At 33.8% G+C, this 25,974-nt stretch overlaps 2 protein-coding genes across 2 annotated transcripts in view; one reads left to right on the top strand and one right to left on the bottom strand.

The window, feature by feature from the left end:
• LOC111047430 (zinc finger protein 431) overlaps nt 1-225 on the top strand; it is an 82,177-nt gene extending 81,952 nt beyond the window's left edge. Inside the window, exon 7 of the mRNA XM_039424226.1 lies at nt 22-225. Within this exon, the coding sequence (XP_039280160.1) occupies nt 22-45 (24 nt within the window). The 3' untranslated portion in view covers nt 46-225. The remainder of the gene's footprint in view (nt 1-21) is intronic.
• Nucleotides 226-2,793: 2,568 nt separating this feature from the next.
• On the bottom strand, nt 2,794-18,624 carry LOC120350519 (RNA polymerase II subunit A C-terminal domain phosphatase SSU72-like). Its single transcript, XM_039424231.1, has 6 exons — nt 18,276-18,624; nt 16,992-17,088; nt 14,031-14,174; nt 13,264-13,403; nt 4,834-4,952; nt 2,794-3,515 (listed from the first exon to the last, which is right to left on the bottom strand). The coding sequence occupies exons 2-6, from the start codon at nt 17,069-17,071 to the stop codon at nt 3,414-3,416; spliced, it is 585 nt and encodes a 194-aa protein (XP_039280165.1). The 5' UTR covers nt 17,072-17,088; nt 18,276-18,624; the 3' UTR covers nt 2,794-3,413.
• Nucleotides 18,625-25,974: the final 7,350 nt, after the last annotated feature.

Raw genomic sequence — 25,974 nt, 5'->3', positions numbered from 1 at the left:
GTTGCCAACAGCCACAATGAGGATACCCTACCACCACCTCATTAAAAAAAGTTTAGCCAAGTGCAAGTGATTCAAGAAAGCACTTGAAAAATGATTAACAAACTCGATTACATAGAAATTAAACTGATTCAACATACAAAAATTATCTTGAGTGTTTTTTTTTACTCTTGAATTTTTAGATTTTGGAAAACCATGTCAAATAAAAAAAATCTCAATCACTGGAAATTGATTTTCTCTATAAATTGTTGTATATTTGATGATTTTTTTATTGCGGATAATGCCCATAAGCATTTGGCTTGTGCGTGGGTAGGCTAATGGAGGAGATTATCAAATGTCAAAACTTTGTGAGAATGCGAAACTATTACAGGAAGAACTATTTATTTATTTTTGTCATACTTACTCAATTGCAGCTGTTTTCCATGCATCAAATCAAACCGGTAAACAGCTGTTTGCAGAACAAGAAAACATGTGATTCTCATTACAGCATACTATACTGTAAAGAGATCATATGGTTTTCTTTACATTCGAGTATGTTTCCCAGTTCCGAAATTGGAACATTCAAATTGATTCAAATAGTTATTATAGTATTAGGCCCCCCATCCACTTACAGTTCGAACTGCAGTCAGAACTGTGAACGGTGGTCTGTAGACTGTTGAAAAATGTTCACGTCAGTACGGACTGCAGTCGCGGACCATTTGTCAGTTGCAAAACGATCAGTCCGATCGTTGAACTGTCGCACCATGCGGCAGTTGACAGTTCAAGGATCCGCCTGCCGGATTCCCCATCCACTTACAGTTCTAACTGCAGTCCCGGACTGTCTCAGTCCGGGACTGCAGTTAGAACTGTAAGTGGATGGGGGGCCTTAGCGTTATAGTCTTCAGTTGTTATATTGGTAACAATAATTTAAACGTCTTATTGTTGAGAACTTCAGTGAGAAGAAGAAAGAAGAAGAAGATAGAATAACTCAAATATTTTTAGAACTCATATAATAAGTTTCAAGTTATAAGAACTCATCTGACATTTTTTAACATTGGCCACTATTATTCTATTTGAGCTAGATGGTTCTGTTTCATTGACCTACGAACAGGCCTGATAGTAGGCCTATGTGGGCAATCTATTTTATTAATTGGATACAGAATCTTTGCTAAGCAGTGCAATAATTGTACTGAGATGTTAACTATATAGCCTGAAACAATTTATTACTCCAAATGTCATGATGTCTTAAGTTTTATTTTACACCGTTATGTTTGTGTTGCAAGCATTATTGTTCCCTGTTAAAAATTTTACAATCATGTATGATTTTGACGAAATAAATTCAATTTATCAAGCACTTTGATTTGCTCAAACAGTAAAATCATCTCATCTTACAAGGTGTGGAAAATAGCCTGAAAAACTTATTTTTTCGAGTGACTTTAGTAGCTTCATTTAAATTAATTTACAATTAGGCTAGAATTTATCATTGTATTCAGGTATAGTGGGGTATGTAAGTGATTATGAATATTAAGAATTTCAAGTCACAGTTCAGGTTTGCCTAAACAACAGGCCAAACAATTCAGTTCAAACAAAACTTGAAAGTGATTACAAGAAATGAAAACTCGCATGAGTTACATAAGAATTCTGAAATTTCATCTTGAAAATATTTTTCAATTGCTCATGTGTGTGCAATGGTTTGAAACTTGGTGGTCGAGTTTTCACCTAGTATGACATTATCGACTGCAAAGAGCTTTTTTGTTGGTTTTTTTTAACCAAAAAGTTGGATAATTATAATATATGGTATCGACATTAGGCTAAACGGTGGTGCAAATACACCACTGTTTCTTTCTTTACATATCACATAAGAAAGAGTATGAAGTCTAAGCAATAAGATGAACGATATAAGCATACAGAAAATATTACCTCTAGCACGGTTGATTCGTTGACTAGAGAGTAGCCTATATTCACCCTCATCAGATATGTAGGCCTAAAGCCTGTTTGGTTGGGCAATGCGAGTGCGGTTGTGGACTCCTCTCACATTCATTGGCTGAGTCAGCATGCAAGTCAGCATGAGTGACTTGCTGTCCATCAAAGTTGTAGAGAGGGGAGTAGGCCTGTCGTAGTGGGTGTGCAAACAAAAATATAATTGATCAAACTCAACTCATGTCCGATATTTCCTTGGGGTGGTGGGACAGATCATATGACGGATATGGTGTGGTATGCAGAGGCCGTTGTCATCCGTGATCGCATCGGAACACTGCATGGTCCTGGCTTAACATGGTTTATTCTGTGTTGAGAGTGGATGCAGTGCACATTACTGTCCTGCTAAGCACCAGTCATCTTGCTCTGTCAAACCAATGCTGATAACTAACAGAGATTGATGAAACTTTGATCACAAAACACTAATCATTGAAACAATTGGGGAAGGACCAACAGGCACAGCCCAAAACTGTTTCTTCCCCGAATTTTGATTCATACACTAAGTCCATATTATCATCATTCCAATCAACTTCCCCTTCAATGTGAAAATTGAACCCATCACAGAAAATTGATGATTTTACTGACTGGTAGTACTAATAAGTTTAGATCGTTTTCCTAGAAGTAACCCAACATCAGAAACTTTTTACCAATCTATTTAGGGTATATCACCATTTTCAAAAACATCAGTTGATTTTTCAACGGCTTTTTTAAAGTGGCATTCACATTTTGTAATGAAACGGTATTCATCATGAATAGCAGAATTGCTAGATATTTTATATTCTGTTTTGGAAATAAAATTAAGATTAATTTATTTTAGGAGCATGGAAAAAATTAATAAAGTTACAATTCTACAACATTTTATTAGATATTTATATCATTCAGAAATTAATTATCGGTTCACCTCCGATGATCGAAAAAAATAAGCTATCACTTTAATTTTTTAAATAAATTTTTTCACTTTTAAGTTGAATTTAAAAAAATTGAAATTTTACCTCCAGAATAGAGCCTTACAGCTCATACTGGGTGATACTCATAGGAGGACCCATGTAATAAGTTACATGACGTGCTAAAAGAATTAAAGTTGAGTAAAAAGTTGACTTATACTAACAAGTCTAATAATATTATGTCAATTATTACTGATTAAATTATAATTTGTCACCAATAGCCTAATAGTTGGAAGTCCAGTGGCCCAGTTTGAGCGCTTGATTAAACTATGATCACGTTCTCATTTACATTGGTCATCCAGTGTTAGTTTAAAAAAAATCACTAAAACTAGAATAAATAATAGGATCACAGATAACTAACTTGAATAGTATGATAAAATAGTTGAAATGCCAAGCTAACAATGTTATAACAAGTATTAAAATGAAAAAAAAAAATACCATGCCATTAAAAGAAAAGTTTTCTTTAAAATATCTATAACATAAATTTGAGAAGTAGTTGTGAAGGATGCATGAATGCTAGTAGAAGAGCACACAATGAAGAATTGGACGCTGACACTTGGATTCGTGCTCGTTAAGAAGTTCATCGATATCGTTGTCTAGGTCGTCGCTTTTGGTCATCTAAAATAGAACACAAGTAAGTAAATTAATTGAAGTGACATGCAAATTCATATTTGATTACATGCATAGGTACTCACTCTACACATTAATTTACAACACACAGCACATCTTTCTGAATACAGTATTATATTATTTATGGGAGCCTCCAAGTTTAACCATTATTATTTCTTCAATCATTTCATCCTTTACCTAGTGAGCTCTCCATCAAGGAAAACTGAAATTATTTATGAAACTGCAGCAAAACAAAAATGAAGTAAGTTTGTGTTAACTTATCGATGAACTTATGAATGAAGATTACCAGCGAAAAGTAGAATTCCAATATTGAGGCCTGTTTATTATTTTGCTTTTGATTTTTTTAATCGCCGATTCAATTATTGTAATCTGTAGCCTAGTAGAGAACGTTCAGGTTGCTTCATTGAGATGAGTTAATAGAATAAGATAGTTAAAATAGTTAATAGAATAAGTATATGTACGGTATCTACCAACTCTGGCTAACGGCTTCGGCTATGCCTCCAGAATTTTGAAATTTTATCAATATGTTCAGAATATAGATTAAGGTTGTGCAAAGGCTGAAAATAAACTTTCTACTGGTGGCATTTTTCAAAGTTTTTCGATTTGTATATCATCAAGCTATCAAAATGAAATAGTTTTCTCAGGAAAACATTTTTTTCCTATCATTACTTTACAAGATATTATGAGCGCCCAAAGTTTGAATTTTTGGAACAACATTTAAAATTCGGTAAGAGATAAATCCATTAGACGATAAATTTGATTAGCAATTTCGATTGAATAAAACAATTTTTTTCTGAAAATATTAATTTTTGATAAAGTTATTCATACTAAAAATGACCAAAAATAACTTTTAGTTTACTCTTGGTCATTTTTGGTAAATTGAACAACTTTCTCATACAAATTGATATTTTAGAAAATGTTTGTTTTTTTTAATCAAAATTGCCAATCAAATTTATCCTCTAAATCTAATGGATTTTTCTCTTACCGAATTTTAAATGTTCTGTTCCAAAAATTTAAACTTTAGGCGCTCATATCTTGAAAATTAATGATCGGAAAAATGTTTTCCTGAGAAAACTATTTCATTTTGATAGCTTGATATGATAAAAAAATCGAAAAACTTTGAAAAATGTCACCAGTAGAAAGTTTATTTTTATAGCCTTTGCACAGCCTTAATTTAATGTTTCTGGTAAAAATATGAATATATGATTTGTAGGTATTGAGAGAATAATAAATTATTCTATTTATAAAGTCGAGTTCCCAGTGAATTGACTCTGTCTTGAATTTTTCATAATTCAGCAATACTTACTAATGTAACCAACTCGCATATTAGAAAAGCTCCTAACGTAGCTTCCTCATGGTTATCTTGGATGTCTACATTGATAACATGTACTGAAGCATTGTCACTTGTTGAACGATTTTCAAAATCTGAAACAAACAATATCATTTCATAAAATCAATGACTTGATTTAAATAAATAGCCTGAATGAATGATAAAATTCTAACAAGGCTGGAGAAAGCAGAATTTCCAACTTTGTGTTAGTAATACAGTAGAACCTCAATTTTGCCTCGACCGTACGGGCGTCATAGACGCGCTGGATTTTTTTTCGCTCGTTGACCTCGTTCGAACTAAACGAACGGAATAGACGCTCCCCATAAGAGGCCATGCATTCTCAAGACACGCGAAATGAATTCAGCGCGTCTGAGATGCCCGTATAGTTGGGACCAAATACGTCGCTTTTATAGTAGGTAGACCTACTGAGGTAGGGTCTGATTGTCGAATGAGCTAGTTAATTTACAATATAAACTAAATACGGTATTTCTGTTAATGACGCATCAAACATCATTAGCAAAAGTGATGATTCACGATAAAAGTAAAAAAAAACATTTAAATTTGATAGCACCATGATTAAAAATTACCATGATATTAAAATTATTATTGATTTGATGAGACTAGGCTATATTGGAGACCATGCTGAGTGCTGATCAGCGGAAGCTGTTGACTTTAACCGATTTTGACAGATTAACCCATAAGCCATATTAGCCAGGTTCTACTGTATCGAAATGCAATTTATTAGAATGACAGAGATTCAAAACTATAGAACAAGCCATGACAGATAATATATTCCACACTTCAAGATCATGAAGCGTAAGCTCAATTGATAATGATTAGGATTCAAAATTACAAGAAATACACCGTGTACAAATAATTGATGGAATTAGCACAGTAATCAGCCTGGAAGTCGCAAGTGAAAGTAGTTTATGCAACGGTTTTATAATGAGTGTTCAAAGGACGAGTTAGATGTAAAGGAGTTACTGTTTGACTAGTTACGAGTACTGTAATAAGCATCTTACCAGTACTCTGTAGACAGAATACAGCCTATGCATACACTATTTTATATAAGACCACTCAATCAAAGTATTACATTGTTGACTCGCATTTCCGTGTGCTTTACTTAATCTATACCAGCGATATTCCCAGCCTTGATGAGAATACTACAGCAACATTTGCAGACGATACAGTCATATTATCAGTAGATTGCAACAGAAAAACCATCCCAGAAAATCATATTGCCAGAGATCCATCTACAAAATTCAAGATTGGACTAGAAAGTGGAGAATGAAAATAAATGAAGCAAAGTCGATTCACATCAATTTCACTAATAAGAGTGATCTGCCCTTACCAATAACAATCAACAATCAAGTTGTACCATATGCTAATGATGCCAAGTATCCAGGTATGACCTTGATGCAAAGTCCATGTCAAGAAGAGAGAAGAGCTTGGAATCAAATATAATAAACTGTATTGGCTGATCCACAAGAAACTCCATCCTTTCAATCCGAAACAAAGTAGGCCTACTTCAATACAAAGCCAGTTAGGACGTATGGTATACAACTTTGGGGATGTACCAAAGACAACAACATCAATGAGATACAATGATTCCAAAACAAGGTGCTGAGTAACATTGTAGATACTCCTTGGTATGTCAGGAACAGCGATCTTCACAGAGACCAGCAAGTTGACCTGGTGTCCACCAAGATCCAGAGGCATGCGGGGAAGCACGAGGGGCGACTCCACCAACAAGACAACATCGAAGCAATCCAGCTGCTGAACAATAGAGGGTTGGTGCGGAGGCTCAAAATGAGTAAACCATTTGAACTAGTCAAGAGCTTATTCAAGTAGTGTCCAGTGAAAGAGTCCAGTCATTTTTTCAAGTACCGGGGTATGTTAGGATAGAAAAAAATAACTTATTAGTTTTTAGACTAGATGGCTATAGTATTGACAATAAAAAAACTAGACAACTATGGTAAAACGATTGAAAATACCATCATAGTGAGATTAAAGTCATACTGTCAGTATTGTTTGAATGGTAAGCATTGATGTTATTTATAAGGAATTGTGACATAGAAGCGCCAGCTGCCAGCATTGGTGGCATGTGGTGGAAACCATGTTATTAAGTTGATACCGCCCCAGCATCGCCTCCCAATCAAAACAGTGTTATAATATTCAAGTAATTGCATAAAGTTCACTTTAGTTTTGATAATCTATTGCGAAAGGACACCTGTTATGGTATAGTATAGCCTACTATTGTAGTTGAAAATAATATTAATGTGCTATGCTGAGACACTTGGGCTTTGAACACCTCTTTTCAACCTCTCTTTCCATTTTTAAGGTTGTCGTCAAATTTCAAGACCTCCCCCCCACTCAACAAACACCGAGTAATTATATGCATTAACTACCCAGGAGACTTAATACTACTTCGATCATTTGTGTATTTTTCAAATTTTCCAACTAGTTGCTTCTTAATGACTCAAAGAACTTCATAGCACCTAATAGTGTGAAAAAACGTTCACTTCAGACCTAGTTTGATGGTATTTGCAAAAAAAAAATTGACTTGCTGAAACAGTTTGCTAATTCATTTGAGCCTTCTTTAAAAATATGAACTATTTAGGAGGATTTATAAAAAAAAATATTTTGGGGAAATGTATAAAATAATCAATTTGCTTGATGTTGATATATTTCCAAACATCTTCAACAATCTAGAGTATAAGTGACTTCAAATGCATTTTAAAGATTTTTAAAAGCTACGTCGCGACCCACCGGCTGGAAACCGCTGGTCTACAAGTTGAAACTCGAGCCTCCAGCCGACCTAATAGCGGCGTTGTCATTCAAATTGTGTTCAATTGCAACTTCTTATTTAATAAAATAAGTCAGACCATTTAATATATGACAAATCTTTGGCATTAAATTTTTTACAACTTCCATCAACTGAAACTACCAATTGATGAAACAAAGATTCAAGTCAAAAACCCAATTATTTAAACTTGCAAAATAGTTTTTCAATGTATTTTGACTAACATCTCAAAGACCATTGCAGTTACAATTTACATGTAGGCCTATTCTTCTGAAATATTGAGTCATTTTCTTCTGAAAATTACGTCACTTTCCATAAATTACCATTTAGAAGTTTGGTTAACAGAAATTGGTAGGAGCTGGACGTAATGAGAAGCACTGGCTACCTGTAATTTTCAGTCTCTCCAATCCCTCAGTCAGTCTCTCTATAAGCAGTTTTAGGCACATTACAGATAACATGTACAAAAAACGCAACATGTACGTTGAATATTGAAGAAATGGATGAGAACTACATATACAGAGCCAATCTATGCTAAAGTTAAACTGTTAACATTTAGACTGTTGGTACCGGCTGATGTTTTACAGTATACAATTGAAGGCTTAAATTATAGGCTAGGTGGGAGCTTCCCGTAAGGGACAAAAAGCCATACGTATTTATTTTTAGTGCATGAAGAGAGCCTAGAAGACAACTGGATACAGAAGTCTCCAAAGCCTTTTTGAAGAATTCGCTCGTTGGAAAATGTTTATATAAAGTACCGGTAGATGAGTTTTTCGAAATACAATTTTGAAATTTATTTGTTTGAATGTTTGTTTTGGACTTGAGAGTGCTAGGAAATTGAATTAAAAAAATTATTATAATAATGAAAATAAAATGTGATATTACTGTAAGCTTGAACTGACTTATGACATTTTTGACAATAAATTATTTATTCATTTCCTGAAATTAGAATCGATATAGGTAATAATGAAATGGAATGTATGGAAAATTATTATGACAAACTTCAATTCAAAGAGGTTCTCATGAGATTTCAACTACATGCTAAAAGCAACATAGAGCTTTCATTTGTGTGGGTAAAGAGTGATGACTCATATCCATTGTCAATATCTGAACTCGTAAATTCCAGTTCACAATACTTTCATGGAACCTGAAAGCATTTTATGTAATGGCCACTTTCATGGTCACGTATTGTGATTATTCAGTTCAGTCTATAACAAAGATGTTGGGTAGCTACTGTGAATCCGTCTTGTTGCTCCAAGATCCAATCTCAAACGCGCATGTTTGTATAGTACATCGTCTCTCGGGCTCCAGAACAGACTATAGAGTTCAAGAACTCGAATAAAGGTAGCTCTAAAACCAACTGGCGCAGCACGATTAAAAATGAATGTAATGGAGAGCTGCCAGAGACAAAAATTAATCAAGTTTCATTCGGACGAAAGTTGTAACGTTATATTTTGTAAATAATGTCAAGATTCATCACATTATTTTTGGACAATTTCTATCTAAATTTGGAAAAGAAACAGTTTTATGCTTTAAGCCTGTTGTTCCTTCCCAATCATTCATAATTGAGAATGATTTTGTATGTATCAATTTATAAATGATTTTCAGATATACTTAGCTGCGTTCAGAATTCGCACAGCGCGGCAAACGCGTTTCTCAAACCATTATTCGCTGAGTACGGTAATGGAGATCAGAGCGCTAACCTGCCACGTGCTCCAATGTTGTCGGCGGGAGCTTGACAGTTCTTTGCCCGCGAACTGGAATCGCGCGACCTGCGATCATCTTAGGTACTGCTCGCGTTCCGTTTGTGTGAGGCGCAGCGCGTAAGTCTGTACGCACCTCAACATTTTGGAAATTGCAAAGATTCCTACTGAAAAACATGCTGATTGGCAAACACAGTGACTCGGGGGGATTGATTTAGAAAGTTACCACCGTCTTCTATAAGAGTACCGCATTGCAGAAAAATTAAACAATTTATTTATGGCATTTCAATTTGTTATCAACTCAATAAAAATTTCAAGACATAAAAAAGGTAATTTTTATTCATGAAAGAGTCTGAAATGGATAGTTTTGTTTTGAAAAGCTTCCCAGATATTTTTATCAGAGTATAGGAATCGTCAAATTTAGTGATTTATACAATATAGAATGTAATTTATGTATATAGAATGGTTACAATGGTACGGCTACTAATGAACAATTATATCTATCAATAGAAATTTCATCCGTAAAATTATATTTGTATAATTCATGTTATACGGACGGTAAAGAATCAATCCTCTACCTTGCTCTAGAACGAAGAGCATCTAAGGACTTTCTCTGAATAACGTTCTAACAATATGCTCTCTAAACAGCCATTTTATTTCTAGTGTCACCTAACATTGAACATGTAAAATCCTTACATTACCCAAAACTTCTGCTTCAAAAATTCAATTGAAATGATTTTCTAAAGTAATTCATGTTTATTGTGCAAAACTATTTGCGCTCAGAAAAGGATAACTGAAAGTAAATTTACAATTTCAAATTTGGAAGGTTGATAGATAGAAAATATTCCAGGCTTTTGAACTAATATTGAAAAAAAAATCTTGAGCTTTAATACTGATTTGATTAAATCATTATCATTAAAAAGATGGACAAAATTTGATGAAAAATTGAGTTTTGGCCAAAGCTTGACCTCTTATTATGACATTGGAACGCCTTTTAAATGCTTATTTGAATAAGACTAGGATATTCCTAAAATATTGATTAGAACAATAAGGCTTGTCTATGATAGATCATCTAAATAAATCCATATTTTTAGAAGTTATAGACTGAAAATTTCTCCAAGAATTCTCTATAAAAGTCAATAAATAATTGTCAAAAACTATAAAACATAACATTAAAATGTACATAAGTATCTTGAAAAAATCCTCATCGTTCAATGATTATGACAATAACTGTTACACAACCATCAGAACATTAAGAGGTGCCCGAGAGTAATAAAACCTAAATTTGAAAGACTAATCAGTCGCTCACTGAGATCCAGGTGTTTGAGAGGGATCAGGAGGTTGAAATCCCTCAAATCTGTGCGGAGGAGCTATCTAGATCCATATCTAGGTCTTATTGAAAATTTTTGGATCCTATATTTTGCATCAAAACTATTTTATTCGATTGTAATAGAGTGGATTCTTAATAAAGTCGCATATAAAGTCAAGTCGCATGGAGAGCATTATCTCTCTAAATTTGTGGAATTTGTCAGAGATCATTTCTATCGATTTTATGTAGCATTTACTTGAATTTCATCAACATAAGTGGCTATTCAATTATACAAAGTTTCAGTTAATATGAGTTATTGGGTTCATTGGCCCTACTCTTATTTCAGACATTTTTCATTTTAAGATGATTTGGCCATTTTTTGAGTGAGGACTGGTTTAAAGGTGGAACATCCTCTTTTGAGTTAAGGCTATTTATTGAAAAATTCTCGAGAGAAATACTCCTGAATTTCCAATTTGTAGTAGAGTGAAAATTTGCGAAAATCAACAAATAGAATGTAGTATAGTAACTTCTTATCAAGCCTTATTTTCCATAATTATATTCTTCCAAGAAGTCCTCATCGTAGAATACTAGAAAAATACTTGAGAAAACTTCTGAAATTTCACGGTTTACCAAGAGAGACTGACTGGAATTAACTTGAAGTAACAAGGGTAAAGCTTGACAAACCATGCCATATTGAGTGGCTTACTAGTCACTATATAGTAGCCTACCTATACGAAGGCAGTTTTAAATGTTTCCGAACTAACCATGAAGATGACAACCTATTGAACAAGATCTTCTTAGTCATATTTTGTAGTTAGGCACTAAAAATTAAACCATTTTGGAGGCGTAGTATTTATTTTAAAGACCCAAGTTGTACTCCTAAACAGTCCACGAATTTCAGTTCTGAATGGTAAGTAACGGACTCGAATATTATCTGAAGAAATAAATTGGTGCCTAAACTGCGCCAACAGAGTTTAAATTGAACAAGTTTTGGTCTGTAGTGAGCAAACATCGACTTACTCGAACAATATTAACATAAATACTATGCATTCAAAATGGCACACATTTCAGTAACTATACACCAGATCTGTTTACGAGTGTTGTCATCTTCAAGCTTAGGTCGGAAGCTTTCCAAACTGCCCTCGTAATTTTCAAATTGACTATCATTGACAATTTTTGTTAGAATAGATACAGTTAATGCAATCTTCCACAACTGAAATCGTCCAGTTATTAGTCCAGGTTTGTTCAGAACCGACTAAATTATCAATTAAACATGATATCACTGCAGCATTAATGCTTCAGGTATGAGTAAAATAATCATCCAAATCAGAACAGCAATGGAGTTTGAAGCAAACTTTTCTCGATTAACAAATTACAAGTGTTATGTGAATAGTGTAATCAAAGACACCTGGATTTCATGTGAAAAAAATAACGATGAATAGATTACGATCTCATTATTCTTTAAATCGGGGGTATGAAATCCCTCAATGCCCGAAAACATTTTTCTTAACAATACAACAGCATTAAGGCGCAATTATGTCTGATTCCTGCTGCTTCCAACAACTTATTAAATCACAACAAAGCCACATGTCCAACCTCATCAACCATTTTCATACGGTAGTCTCCAGTATTGATCTGAAAACACAATTACCAATCATGAGGACTCAGAAACAACATGTAACTTGATAATTTATGAACGGTCAATAAATACAACCAAAAAATACCTACTAAGCTTCAAATAAAATATTTATTTGAATGCAGAGCATCGCTACCTTAATATTTTTCATTTAGGCTAGGTTATTTTCTTGGAATTAAACACGAGGAGAAATTCACTCACATAACAAGCCTTGCGCACACAGGTGCGAATCGTGTACAGGACGATGACAGGAGCAAGACCATTTTCAAGCAGTGCTCTAATTACTCAATTTAACGGTCGTCCTGGCACACGATTCACACACGTGTACGCAGGTCTCTAATAGAGGGTTTAAACTAAATTGGAGAGGCTCAAGTCCCAGACCTAAGTGGATCTTATCAACAGTATAAGGTAGATTGCGAATAATTTAAATTTAGTTGGGCAGTCCAAAATGTCACCTATCGGTCAGAAGTACCAAGAGATAACTTATCTAATCTGAATGATCAGTTACAATTTTAACTACTTCTTTAAATGACTTTTCTGATTTTTCTGTTATTGTACATTATTTGGATGAATAAAATCTTTTTCATTTTCATAATAATTCAAGTACCGTATATTATTTTCCTTCCCTTTGAGTTTTTTGGTTGTTGGTTGATACAAAATAATCATAATTTTGTGTATTTTAATTAGTTAACGACATTCAGATTCTTAATGCGTCTGTCATTCCATTTCATAAAAAGTTCTTAATAAGTTCTTGAAATACGATTAAGCATTTTAATTTGAAAGTATAGTAATGATTCTATTAGATAAAATATCTGATAATCCCCTCCATCTCTATGAATCATTGGCAACAGCATCATGAGGTACTTGAACGGGATGATTGACCATACATCCGGTTCAGATAGGGGAAAAGACAACACATCTGAAAGAGAAATTGGGAGAGTTGAAGAAAAATACCTACATTCCACTACTTGGTCATAAACTCTCTCTTCGCAGGTAACGACAATGTCAAACTTTTCTTTACACAGCTGAAATCTTTCTGGTTTTGGCTTTATCCTCCTATTTCTGTCAATCATGTTGAGTAGTCCATTTTGAGTATAGCTGAGAAGTTTGATTAAGGAATAAAATTCTCGACATAGGTAGGCCTAAGTGTTAAGAAACCAGAGTATTTAATGTTACCTTCTAGATGCGATGTAAGATACTATTAAGAGCTGTTGTCGCTTGTCGTTCACAAGAAACTGTAAGTAAAAAATAACTAATTTAATAATCAATGTTACTAAAAAAATTATGCACTTGAAGAGTACACGTATTATTCTTTATACATCAATATTATGATTGGATCAGTGTATGCAGTAGCTTTTCAGTTCTTATATCAGTGTAGTTGCTTTTCAGTTTTCAATATTTATTGTTGATATTAATAAATCTGGTACTTCCTTTCATTCACTTAAGGTACCTCAATACGTATAGAGATCGACCTTCAGTCTGGTTAATGGCCGGCCCACATTATGATAATATGACATGTTTCATTAGGGGTTATTCTGTTTTGTCTCATGGTTTGGTCCACACGTGACAGCCGGCCGTCAGCCAAACTGGAATATGTGTGGATGAGCCTTTGTGACTTTCACATGTAAGCATTTTGTACTACAAATCTTACTAAATCTTAATTAGTTTTCCATGGAGATTGATACTCTTGCAAAATTCAAAATTTCAAGCTAATAAAAAGGATACAAAGTTTTGTCTTTGTTTAAGAGATCCTGGTAGATTTCATCATAGGTGCAACTGAAGTCGTATACATTTGGCCTGTCGGGTCCAGTTCCAGGTAATTTCACCTTGTCACCAGTTCCAAATGAGCGGACTTTGAAGCCCTTTTTGCTGAAAAATTGAAATTATTATAATGCAACCACGAATTGTACAACTTTAAATACCTATCTTAAAGCTAAACATACGGCCACCACTGGGTTGAAATTCAGGACAATCAAAGTTTATGAGGCACAAATCCAATTCATACCGATCATTTTCAAGTTCAGACAATAATTATTTTAATGGAAATGATCAATTCAATCTCATATTGAATTAGACAAGGAAATAATTAATGGATTAACAAGAAAATGTAAATTCAAGTTTTCAGAACAGTTTCAATTCATTGACAGGTGATTCAACTACAATAGAGGGCCAAAATTTAGTCTTGAAAAGACGTCAATATAATCACCATGTCCCAAGATTCATAATATGAGCATCACATTCTGCGAAAAGCTATTTGTCATAAGATTCGGAAACACAATGCTATAAAGATGCTGGCGTTAGAATGCGAATAGATGAAAAGTACTTTTTAAGATGATTCACAAAAATAATCTAGCATTATCAATTCCTACAACAAAGATAGTTCTGCATTTCGGAAGTAGAGGATGCCTTGATCAACTCATAAATCACCCGCGCACTTCCCATTACCCAAGCACAAGCAAAAAGCTCATGTGGGCATCATCCGCAATAACAAAATCTGTTTTATACACACATCAAAAGAAAACAAATTATCAATCTTTTTGGAAAAACTTTCCTCTTCACTAATACCAGCAAGGCCGGATGGGTTGCGTCAAGAGTTATAATTTATTACTTTTCACATTAAAACTATCGAATGGTTCTGGAATGGCAAAGAAGTGCAAACAACAAATGCTCAAAAGAAGATTAAAATGATGAAAATGAATGGATGCCATTTTTGACCCCACAGCTCTATTTGGGATAGTGTGGAGTAGCCGTAGTCGAGTGGATTAGATGCTGGCTTTAAAATCCAAAGGCCCTGGTTCGAATCCTAGCCAGTGTAAGATATTTTTCTCGGGCCACTCCCGTGTTTCGGATGGACACGTTAAGCCGCCGGTCCTGGCTGCCTAAAAAGCAGTCGTTAGGTCATGTCGGAGGTCCTGAAATTGATCAGTTGCGACCTGAGAACTCTGACACCAGACCTGAGCCAGCCAGGTCACACGATATTATTATTATTTGGGATAGTAAGGAGGTAAACATGAGATAGTAAGGGAGGGGGTAGACTATTTGGGATAGTAAGTGATAGGGATGAGGACTTTTCAAATCACCTCCTTACTAGTCCTAACAAAACTGACATGTCAAAAATTGGGTTCCAAACATTCACTCAAGATTTCTCTATCAACTGATCTATTGTTGCAAAACTAAAGATTTCACACAAACAGTCGTTTTGGAAATTAATAGAATAGTGACATTATATACATAATATTAAAGAGAATTTAATGCTCTATAAGCTCACAATCAGCACGGATTTTATTCATTGGTCGTTTAAAACTATAAAACCAAAAAGTGGAGGCAAATGCGTTTTTCAAAAATGTCACAATTATTAGCGGCTATCAAGAAACTAAGAACGATGTAAAAAATTTCGAATGAAACTTGAAGAAAATTGTGTAACTATAATGTTGTTTGTATAATATTTTAATGTTCTTAAGACGCGTAGTTTTCGATATATATGCGAACACAAACAATTGTACGAACTTTTACATTTGTTTTTAAGAGTTGGTTCAGTACTGGTATGTCTGAATAGCCAAGCAATTTGAATAAATTGAACTGCATTTGAGCGGATAATCTTCCTATGCAGTTTTAAACTGAACAGTGCACAAATCGCTCTCCAAGTGCAGAAAGTGGGATAGGAATAAAAATACTTTGAAGTTGGCATAGTATGCTATAGAAGATAGCATAGAAGATATAATAATATAGAGAATAACCTCAGTTAAAGCCAGAAATAAAGGAAAACTCTCTGACACACAATAAAATAAAACTCTCTAGACTGACACACACAATCCACCTCCACTTCGAAAAATGCACCTCCAAGATTAGCCTATATATTAGAGGATTTATTGAATTTTATAAAAATCTTGTAAAATAGATTTGCGACATTATAATTATTGTAATCTATAAAATTTCCAAACCACAACCTCTGAAACTTGTTTTTTTTCATTTTCATTAGTTTGAGGATTGAAATGTTTTATATTGTTATATGTTTCACTAAGTTGACAGACGTAAATGAGTGTATAATTATTATTGACATAGTTTATATGTCAACTCTACGACAAGGACCAAGTCAGGTCCACTTTCTGACACAGTCAATCCAGTTATCTGGTCATGAATAAGGAGAGAAGTATGAAGTACATGTCCTCGTAGTCACATCAGATAAGCAAAGTTCGTGCTTTAGGTTTCATTGAAGAGTTTCTGCTCAATAAAAGTTGAGCCCCAACTATAGGCCTACATATAAAACTAAAAATATTCCGGTTGAATACTTAGTATTTGAGTAAGTTAGAATGGGCACACCGCGCTTCCGTTAATGCAAATGTCAATTTGCGAGGGGCGCGCGTACCTCCTGTGTGCTATGAGCTTTAGACGCGCTGAATTTATTTTTGGCGTCATCTTCAGAATGCATAGTTTCTTATATTGCGACCGGATAGTTTACCTTATAAAAGACACTGCACCCGATTAACGAGCAAAAAAATTCAGGGCGTCCAAGACACCCGTATCGTTGAAGTCTTAGCTTTTAAACCAATTCCTGGTGGTTCAGAGCTCACCGTATTAATATGCGATGAAGCCTATGGAACCATCATCCGCAGCAAAATAAAATGAATTAATCAGTAATAATGATAGTCATCTTACTAATGGATGAAAAATATTTATACTTAAAACCTTAGAAACGCATGAGCTTCCATACTCCTATTCATGTTGCTGGAACAAACAACTGCTATATTTAGATTGGCTGCCGGCATGGTGCTTGATCCTTGACCTGTATAATAAAAGGCACATGGATATACAATTATAACTGATATTAGAATTTTTGTTATTCAATAATAATAGCAAACGATAGAGTTACGGAGCAACAAGCCTCACTTCTCGATTCAGAATTTTGGAACCCTTCAGAACTCTTTCAGTTTCACTGAATAAACCTGTATCTACTACAAAATGTGATAATATAGTCTGTGGTTGGGTACATAAGTTTTGCCAAGCTTAGAGCTTTTACTACGAAATTTTAAAAACACCCACTAAAAATATTTAACATATTTTTTTTTAAATATGTAGAATAGAACAAGTAAATATAATACAAGCAACCAGAAATGAAAATAAAAATATTAGTAACATGATTATTTGTATTTGATTCATGTAAATAAATTTCTGCTAAGGAGAAAGAAAATACAATAGTTTTATGTGAATGTTCACCAATGTGAGATCACTCATATAAGAATCAATTACATTCTTTCTGCTCAGCAGAGCAAAAATTTAGAGAAATGCAGGGTCAAGGTTGCACTTGACCACATGGCATTGCTAAGATTTTTACGCTTTTCTGGTAAAGATTTTAAACACTCATTAAAAACAACTTAACATGAAGGGAATATACTTACACTGAATCTATAAAAGTTCAATTGGAAATAATTTCCAGTATACTACTTACTCTAGTTAGGCCTAAGTACTAAGAAAGTTGGTAAATGGACAGCTAATAATAAAAATTCTTGAATTACAAGTTTGGTAATAGCAATAGATCATTGGTAAGAAAAAAGTGCTCTAACCTACTTTGAACCTAACTTTATCTTTATCTCAAAATAATAAATGCACCTAACCGTTAAAAAGTCATAGCGGGCACTTCATTTCAAGTATGTATGATTGCTCAGCTAATCCTTAAAATATTGTTAACAATGTTATAGGCTATAAAATTATAGTTAGGCCTACAGTATTTGAAATTGTCTTGACCTCCTCTATCAATATTCCGCAGACTATATACTAAATAAGTAGGCCCTGTTAACATTTAACCCTGGAATGATGATCTGTTTCAATAAATGACAATATATAATATCTGGTACTCAGTCATACATAAATAAAAATCTATAAGAATAATGCAAGAGAATACACTATAACAGTTGTGAGATAACCTATAATATTATACAGTAGAAAAAGTTTTCAACTTGGATAATTACCAACCTTTTTCCAACGATCCTAATAAAATTAATTTGATATGAGTTAAATAACAGAATTTATTAGATTATAAATAATGGTAAGAGGTTTTGCTTTTTACATTCCTTCATTCATACGAAACGTCAATGTGGAAGATTCAAAAAACAACAGAAATTGGAAGATTGAAAGAAAACAAGGAATTTCAGTCTATTGAAAAAATTGGGCTGAATTATGTAAGATATAATGATGACGAATTAAGAAATATCTTGTTTAACTTCAACATTACTACTTAATTAATGGAGTTATAATATTATCTGAATTTCTGATTCTGAAAGCAAAGACAAGATAAAAACAAAATCAAGGTCGGTTGGTTTGGAGTCGTCTTAACGATAGAAGTGAAATTTTGGAATGTTTACCAAGATGGCGGCCGACCTTCACAGTGAACTTGGAATGCTGACAGCGCTTCAGTGGGCGTTTTGTGAACTACGAGAGATACGAGACATGATTTTAAGCAGCTTCTCTTTGTCTCAGAAACAGAGTAACGGCCAGCAACAGTCACAGTTATAACATAGTTATTCAAAAGTATTCTTTGAGTATCTATAGTGAGGTCCACGTTATAATGGTAGTGTACGATTTGCAATGGTGTCTATCGTTCAACAAATGTGAAAGAGTTAGGGGTTAGTTTTTATTTAGGTTATATTTAATAATGTTTTTATTAGGATAGGTTAGGTTTTTGCTTTAAAATTGCAATATGCTAGAAGGGCTAGGGTGCAGTTAGAGTTATGTTTTTGATGTTTCAAATGTGAAAGGATAGGTTAGAGGGTTAGGATTTTGCTTTGAAATCTAAATTATTAAATGTGAAGGGGTTAGGTGTTGGTGGTTAGGTTTTTCGAATTATATTCAATAATGTTCCATAAGGTTAGGTTAGGTTTTTGCTTTAAGATTGCAATATGCTAGAAAGGGCTAGGGTCTAGGTAGAATTATGCTTTTTGATATTTCAAAGGTGGAAAGATAGGTTAGGATTTTGCTTTGAAATTGCAATATGCTGGAAGGGATTAGAGGTTTTTCAAATAGTTATCTTTATTGATGTTTTAAATGTAAAAGGGGAGGTTGAGGGTTCGGTTTTTGTTTTGAAATGACAATATGCTGACTTAGTTATAGTGTTTTTTAACATCAGTTAAATAACAACTGATATATTTTATTAATTATATTTTTCAAAAGTACTCTTTCTTTTATTAAATAAAATGATAATATATTGATTATTATATTGAATTTAATGATAAATCATCATTAGAATATGATTCAAATAGAATGACGATTGGCTCCAGTTACAGAGCTCGGTAACCATCATCACAAAGAAGGTTACATTCAAAGATCTGACTGAATGGAACGGAAAAAACCTGTTGCTAACGCATGCGCGATACGGTGCTGTCTGAGACAGAGAGTGGTTTGTTGATTTTATTCTTTGTAGGTTATGTTATTTTAGCGGTAATAATGGTTGTGTTTACTTATAATCAATAATTATTAGTTTTCAAGTTACATGAATACTTCAGCTACAAAAGCCATAGTTTCAAAATAAAATTATTTTTCAAAATCATAGATTTAAACAATTTTTCATTATAAAATATTAATATCTTCAATTTGAAATTACAGAACAAATCAAGCTGGCCATGTTGTCAGCATTCCAAGTTCAGCTTAGCAGGTAAACATTCCAAATTCCACTTCTATGGTTAGGTAAATTGGTTGGTTTGGTACCATAAGAACCGTGACAAACTGGGTTGACGACAAATTAGGTCGTTTTCCAACATACAACAAACTGGGTCTACTCAGGAATGTGAGCCAATCTTTCGGCTTTTCAAATGTGTCTCAATCTGTCGGGAAAGGCAAAAATAAAAATCAACTTTGGGCCCGTTCTGTGAACATGGAATGTGGTAAATTGTCCGATTCACAATTTACCGAGTAAAAAGTTCCACATTCCATGGGAGGAATTTTGACAGATTCTGTTCCAGCTCCAACTTTCTGCCACACAGTCGAAGTGTGGTAAATTCTCGATAGCAAATTTGAGAGTAATGGAATAAAATAAATTCACACTTTTCTAGACGGTAGGTTTGTAAAACAGCCTTTCTTCATTCACGCAGCTAGTAAACGACTCATTTTAGTGTAAATCAACTTAATATGTGCGCGCCAAAAGCTTGAACCAACGATTCTCAAATGGCGTTCCATGGGAACATTTTGCACTAGTCACGTGATGGAACAATTTACTATTAGAACTGGAACAATTTACTGTACACAGAACGTACACTTTGTTATTTATATGACAGACTGGGAGTCTACCCATACATAAACGACTGGGAGGCGCTTTTGTAGTGTCCCGGTTTTTCTTGTTTAGGCTAACCGTCTACTGAACCGTATTCAACCCATCCATTTGGCCATTGGATCGGGCAAATCTGCCGGCCGTTAATTCGGCCAAACACGGTTGTCCATTGGAACCGTTTTCGTCAGTCTAGTTCAGTAGTTGGCTGGTTGCAATTATTGAATTAGCTACTATCAAAGCCACCAAAATTTTTCATAAACAATGATTATATTGAGATTTTAAAAATTGAATAAACAAATATCCACTAAATTATTTATTACAATAATCTTACCTTCAGATCCTATTTGTTCAGCAATCTTTGTCCACAGATTCCTTTGAACATCACGACAATGATGTCTTTTGTCTCACATATCCCACAATGGAACATGCTCTTGAACCAAGCTTATCAACTTTTCATTGTCCATAGTTGAAACTTCATAAAAAAAAACAAGTTCAAAAAACAAAAACAGACAAGACTGTGAAAAAATTTTCAAGTTAGGATGATGTTGTCTCAGCTCAACTTCGGCCGGATAGAGCCGGAAAATCCCATTCAATTCAGATCGAAAACTTGATCGGCCGGAGACGGCCCTACGAAGTCTGAACTTGTTGCAATGGACGAGCATCTATAGACTAGTAGTTCTGTGAACAGTAGACCTCACGCAGTATTCTCATCCAAAAGTACCTGATTGAAACTATAGACCTTATGGAAATACAGCAATAGACTGGCTTCTCCACACATCTGTGTAATCAGTTATTGTCAGCTGATTTATGATGAATAATTCTATAGTCTAATTTTAACTCTAATATTGGCGTATGAAGGAGGCTCCTTTTTCCTTTTATATTATCCTTGAAATGCAAAATTTCCAAAAAAACCTTGTATATACGTCGACGCGCAATTAAAAAAAGAAACATACATGATTGTCAAATTCCATGAAAATCTATCACCGTGTTTCGCTGTAAATGCGCAACATATGAACATTTAAACATTAAGAGAAATGCCAAAACTCTCTCTGACGGTTGTGAATTCAGTATAGTCCAGTCACTATAATATACATTGGTGCATGCAATTTATATTGTAGTTCTGATTTTTTAATATATCATTTGGGTACATAAGAGGAGTCCAAAACCAATTTCTTCATGCACAATTGAGGACCTTGCCGGACAAAGGGCACATAAGGCAAAAGCTCATTTTTGGGAAATAGCTTTTAAAGATTTAAGTTTTCTGTTACATAATTATATGAAAAGCAAAGCTTAATGTGAATATTATTCTCCATTTGTTGCAACATTACTAATAATTTAGCAAAAGAAATGTTGTTTATTAAAAATAAGAAAGTCCAATAAAAATAATAATAAAGACACATGTTATGTGCCCTTTTTCCAGCAATCAGTTTTGAAGTGGTGTGTTGTAGACTAAAAATAAAAATAATGATTCAAATAATGTATTTTATCAGTAAATTTCAATAAAAGATTGATATATTCATGTATTATGGTATGATATATGCATTATAGTATTTATATTTATGTAATAGATCTATTAATCGAGTTGTAAATTCATGTGTTGTGAACTAAAAACAAAAATAATGAATATTTTGGTAAATATTAGTAAAACAATAGTAGAATGATATATGTGACTATAGTATAACATACCGGTATGCATTATTATGATGAATTATGTAATAGACCTATATTACTCAAGTTCTCTTCAATCATTTGCTCTAGCCAGTCCTGGTCTTCAATGGGCAGGAATTTCATAAGGCTCTGAACATCTTTTATCTTGGCCTCAGATACTTCGGGAAATGGCACTGTAGTCAGTTCAACCTCAGATAAGGTCTTCTTGTCAACATTTTGTATGAATTTGAATGATGAATAGATGAGCTCATAGGATTTTAGGAGTCTCGTTTCACATTTGTGTGATTGTATATTTTATGTTCTCGTTTTTCAACTACTACTTCCATGATGATTTTTTTTAAACTATGAAATAATAATCACATGAACATTACACATAACGTAACCTACAGTTTACAAGAATCACAAGCTCACAGATGTCACAGAATAATATCTGCTGAACACGTGAACAGTGAACGAGGGAACTATTTCGAAAAACATCAGCTGTCACCACTTTAATCAAGTTTATGTAAAACATCACAGGAAAAAGATATCTATGTGAAAATTGGCAAGCATGTACAGGAAATCATGGCGGTTCGTTTGAAACGATTGCCGGAAAAAGGGCACATAGGCCCATGTGCCCTATGTCAGGCAAGGTCCTCAATTTCCTTGTGCTAGATACAGAGTGGCCCAAAAACCTTGTATTTTCGGCTCATTTTCAGCTATTTCTGCCAAATGTTGTGATCGGACAGAAAAATTTGCTCTTGCCTTTTCTTTAGATCATGAAATTCTGAATAAAATGAGATCATTCGGAACTCTTTATCTCCAATGAGTACTAAGTTATGATTTTTCAAAAATGAGTGAAATTTGAAGGAAAATTCAATTTTGATGTATTTCAGTGCAAAATATCAATGTGAGGACAATGTAGTTGGTGATGATGGTTGAAGCTGAAAATTGGGTGTTTTTCACAATACAAGGAGCATTGTTGTCAGGTGTACCTGGAAATCATTGAGATATAGCGCTCTCCTGATCTCAGATTGTAGAGCAAAAAATACGCCCAGAGTGATTTTGAATTATACATCTAAATGTTGACAATCGGAAAAATTGTTGATCAAAACTGAAATTCATCAAAATTGATTTTTCCTTCAAATTTCACTCATTTTTGAAAAATCATAACTTAGTACTCATTGGAGATAAGAGTTCGAATGATCTCATTTTATTCAGAATTCATGATCTAAAAAAAGGTGAGAGCAAATTTTTCTGTCCGATTACGAGATTTGGCAGAAATAGCTGAAAACTCGAAAATGACCCGAAAATACAAGGTTGTTGGGCTACCCTGTATCCAGCACAAGGAATTTGCATGAAGAAATTGGGTTTGGACTCCTTATGTACCCAAATAATATATTAAAAAATCAGAAGTACAAGATAAATTGCAAGCACACCCCCTTTTTTATATCTATATGACTGACTATAGTAGCTTTTTGAGGTCCGCTGAAGTGCAGTTTCATTACAGATCTTTCAACGCCACTTAAAAGTAAATGTGCTTTATTTGTAGTTTCTTTTTAATATATGTATATGTTTTACTTTTCTTCTTCATCTCTTCTCCCTGTTCCCTCATTTTTCTCTATTCTCTCTTCCTCCTGGACAGAGCTTTCTGATATTTTCTCATAATTATAACAATTAATCTGTCATTTTCCAATAATCTAATAATTTTTCTTTTTCTTAATTGCATTATTAATACTGTTTAATTATCTGGATATATATTTGCAATGCTGTTTTTGTTCAATGGGTCTGTCGAGACCTAGCACACTATCAATAAAATCAATCTCTCTCTCTCACACAGACACACACCAACTCTTAATTCACACAGCTTAGCAGTAGATAGAGAATTGGATGTTCATACTTGATACTGTAAAGCCTCAACCAGCTCCCAATAAGTACGGTATATTACATCTTATGTAAGATAGTATTTGAAATACTATGACAATTCATTGATTGAAAAACGTTGTCATACCGGTACTCAATATTATCCTGTAAAATAGAGACGAAAAGATTGTGATACAATTCCAGCTTCCTCAATGAAATTTCACACAAGTAGACAAAAATAAGTTCATTTTTATTGAATAAAGAATTGAATTATGTTTATCCTACAGCTAATAAAAATTTTGGGGAAACATTGGTATTATTATTGTACAGTACTAGTACTTTCTTGCTATAGCTTGAACCAAATTCTTCATAGAAATAGAATTCTTCATTAATAACAATGAAGTGCTCACAGAGTTTTTATTTTCGACTATTTTAGAGTTACCGGAACTATTTTACTAGTTCGAGGGCGCTGAATCCGAATCTGAAATCAAAATTTTGCTATCTCGATTTCGATTTTTGGTAACTACACGTACGCGGCCGGGAGAGCCTACACACTCACGGATTTCGCCCGAGCTGAACCGCGCCAGTAGCTCTGGACGGATTTGGCCTGGCTCGGCTCGCAATAAAATCGCCTACACACTCACAGATTTCTCCCGACCCGAGCCAAGACAGGCCTAATCCGTAGGTGTGTAGGGCCCTTTAGAGTTACAACTTCCTCTCTCTCCTATGAGAAAATCAAATATTGTAATGAGATTATGATGTATTGTAGTGAGATCTTTGTAAAATTTATTAAACAATTAATAATATTCGGCAGGCTCTATATTTTCATGTAAGCTATTAAAATTTTGCACTTAGCATTGGAATCTTATGAAACAAAACTTTATATCATAAAGTTTTGTTCAATAAGATTTCAATGGTTATTCAATGGCGATTGCATATTTGAAATGGCCTACATGAAAAAATAGAGCCCGCTCGATATTATAGTTCAGTTACTTTGTTAGTTTACAAGTTTTTCTTTCTCTTTGATTGTACTTCCTGAAATAGTTTCTCATAAAACCAGCGAAATTAATTCTTTACATAGGTACGGCATTTGTTCGTGGAGATTCTTGATTTTTTCATCTGTAAGACCTCCCTGAGGAGTTTCGTATTTTGGAATCACAACATTACTGGGAACTTTTTGACTCTCTTTTCTTAATAAAGTAACCTTCTGGAAAGGTGTATTTGGGTCATAAGTCTCTTTATACAAGTAACTCCAATATTCATCCTTTATTACTATCCCATATTATCCTTCAAGGATAAAAATTTGATAATTCATACATTGTTACATGGTTACGGTATCTCTCTCAACTAACGTCTGTTTCAAAAAGGATGCACATATGCATGTTTGAGTGAATGTGAATTTATTACATTAAGTTATTAAAGTAATTATAAGTTATGCTGTATTAAATTATTACCTTTATTATATTCAAATTACCTTTAAAACTTCACAATAAATGTTTAAAATGGCTTCCTCCACTAGTAATGCAGGTTCGAACACGTTTCATAACATTTGCAGCCACTTTCCGTAGTGTTTGCTCAGAAATGATTTTAATCTCACTTTCAATATTAGCCTTCAATTCATCAAGTGTATGAGGATTGTTATTAAAACCCTTACTTTTTAAATTCCCCCAAAGAAAAAAGTCAGCTGGAGTAAGATTTGGGGATCTTGGCGGCCACAATCCTTTTCCTTTTCCATATCACATCATAATGGTAAAAAAGTTCATTACACAATATTCATCGTTTCAGCAGAAGTATGGCATATGTTGCATTATCCTGCTGAAACCAACAATCTCGATCGTCTAATTCTAACAACGCTAAAAATTTTCAATAATGTTGCGATATACAACACCATCTACAGATTTG

This window comes from Nilaparvata lugens, chromosome 3, assembly GCF_014356525.2.
Source record: "Nilaparvata lugens isolate BPH chromosome 3, ASM1435652v1, whole genome shotgun sequence".
In the NCBI taxonomy this organism is placed as follows: Eukaryota; Metazoa; Arthropoda; class Insecta; order Hemiptera; family Delphacidae; genus Nilaparvata; species Nilaparvata lugens.
Note: the sequence above shows the minus strand (reverse complement) of the source record. Positions and strands in the feature narration are given on the sequence as shown.

Excerpts from the sequence above, each read along its gene's own strand:
- LOC120350519 (XM_039424231.1), bottom strand. The coding sequence starts at position 17,071 with ATGCCGGCAGCCAATCTAAATATAGCAGTTGTTTGTTCCAGCAACATG. Across the intron at positions 14,175-16,991 it reads GAAGCTCATGCGTTTCTAAG|CAAAAAGGGCTTCAAAGTCC; the intron begins GTTTTAAGTATA and ends TCAATTTTTCAG. Across the intron at positions 13,404-14,030 it reads TTAAACAAAGACAAAACTTT|CTATACTCAAAATGGACTAC; the intron begins GTATCCTTTTTA and ends CAAACTTCTCAG.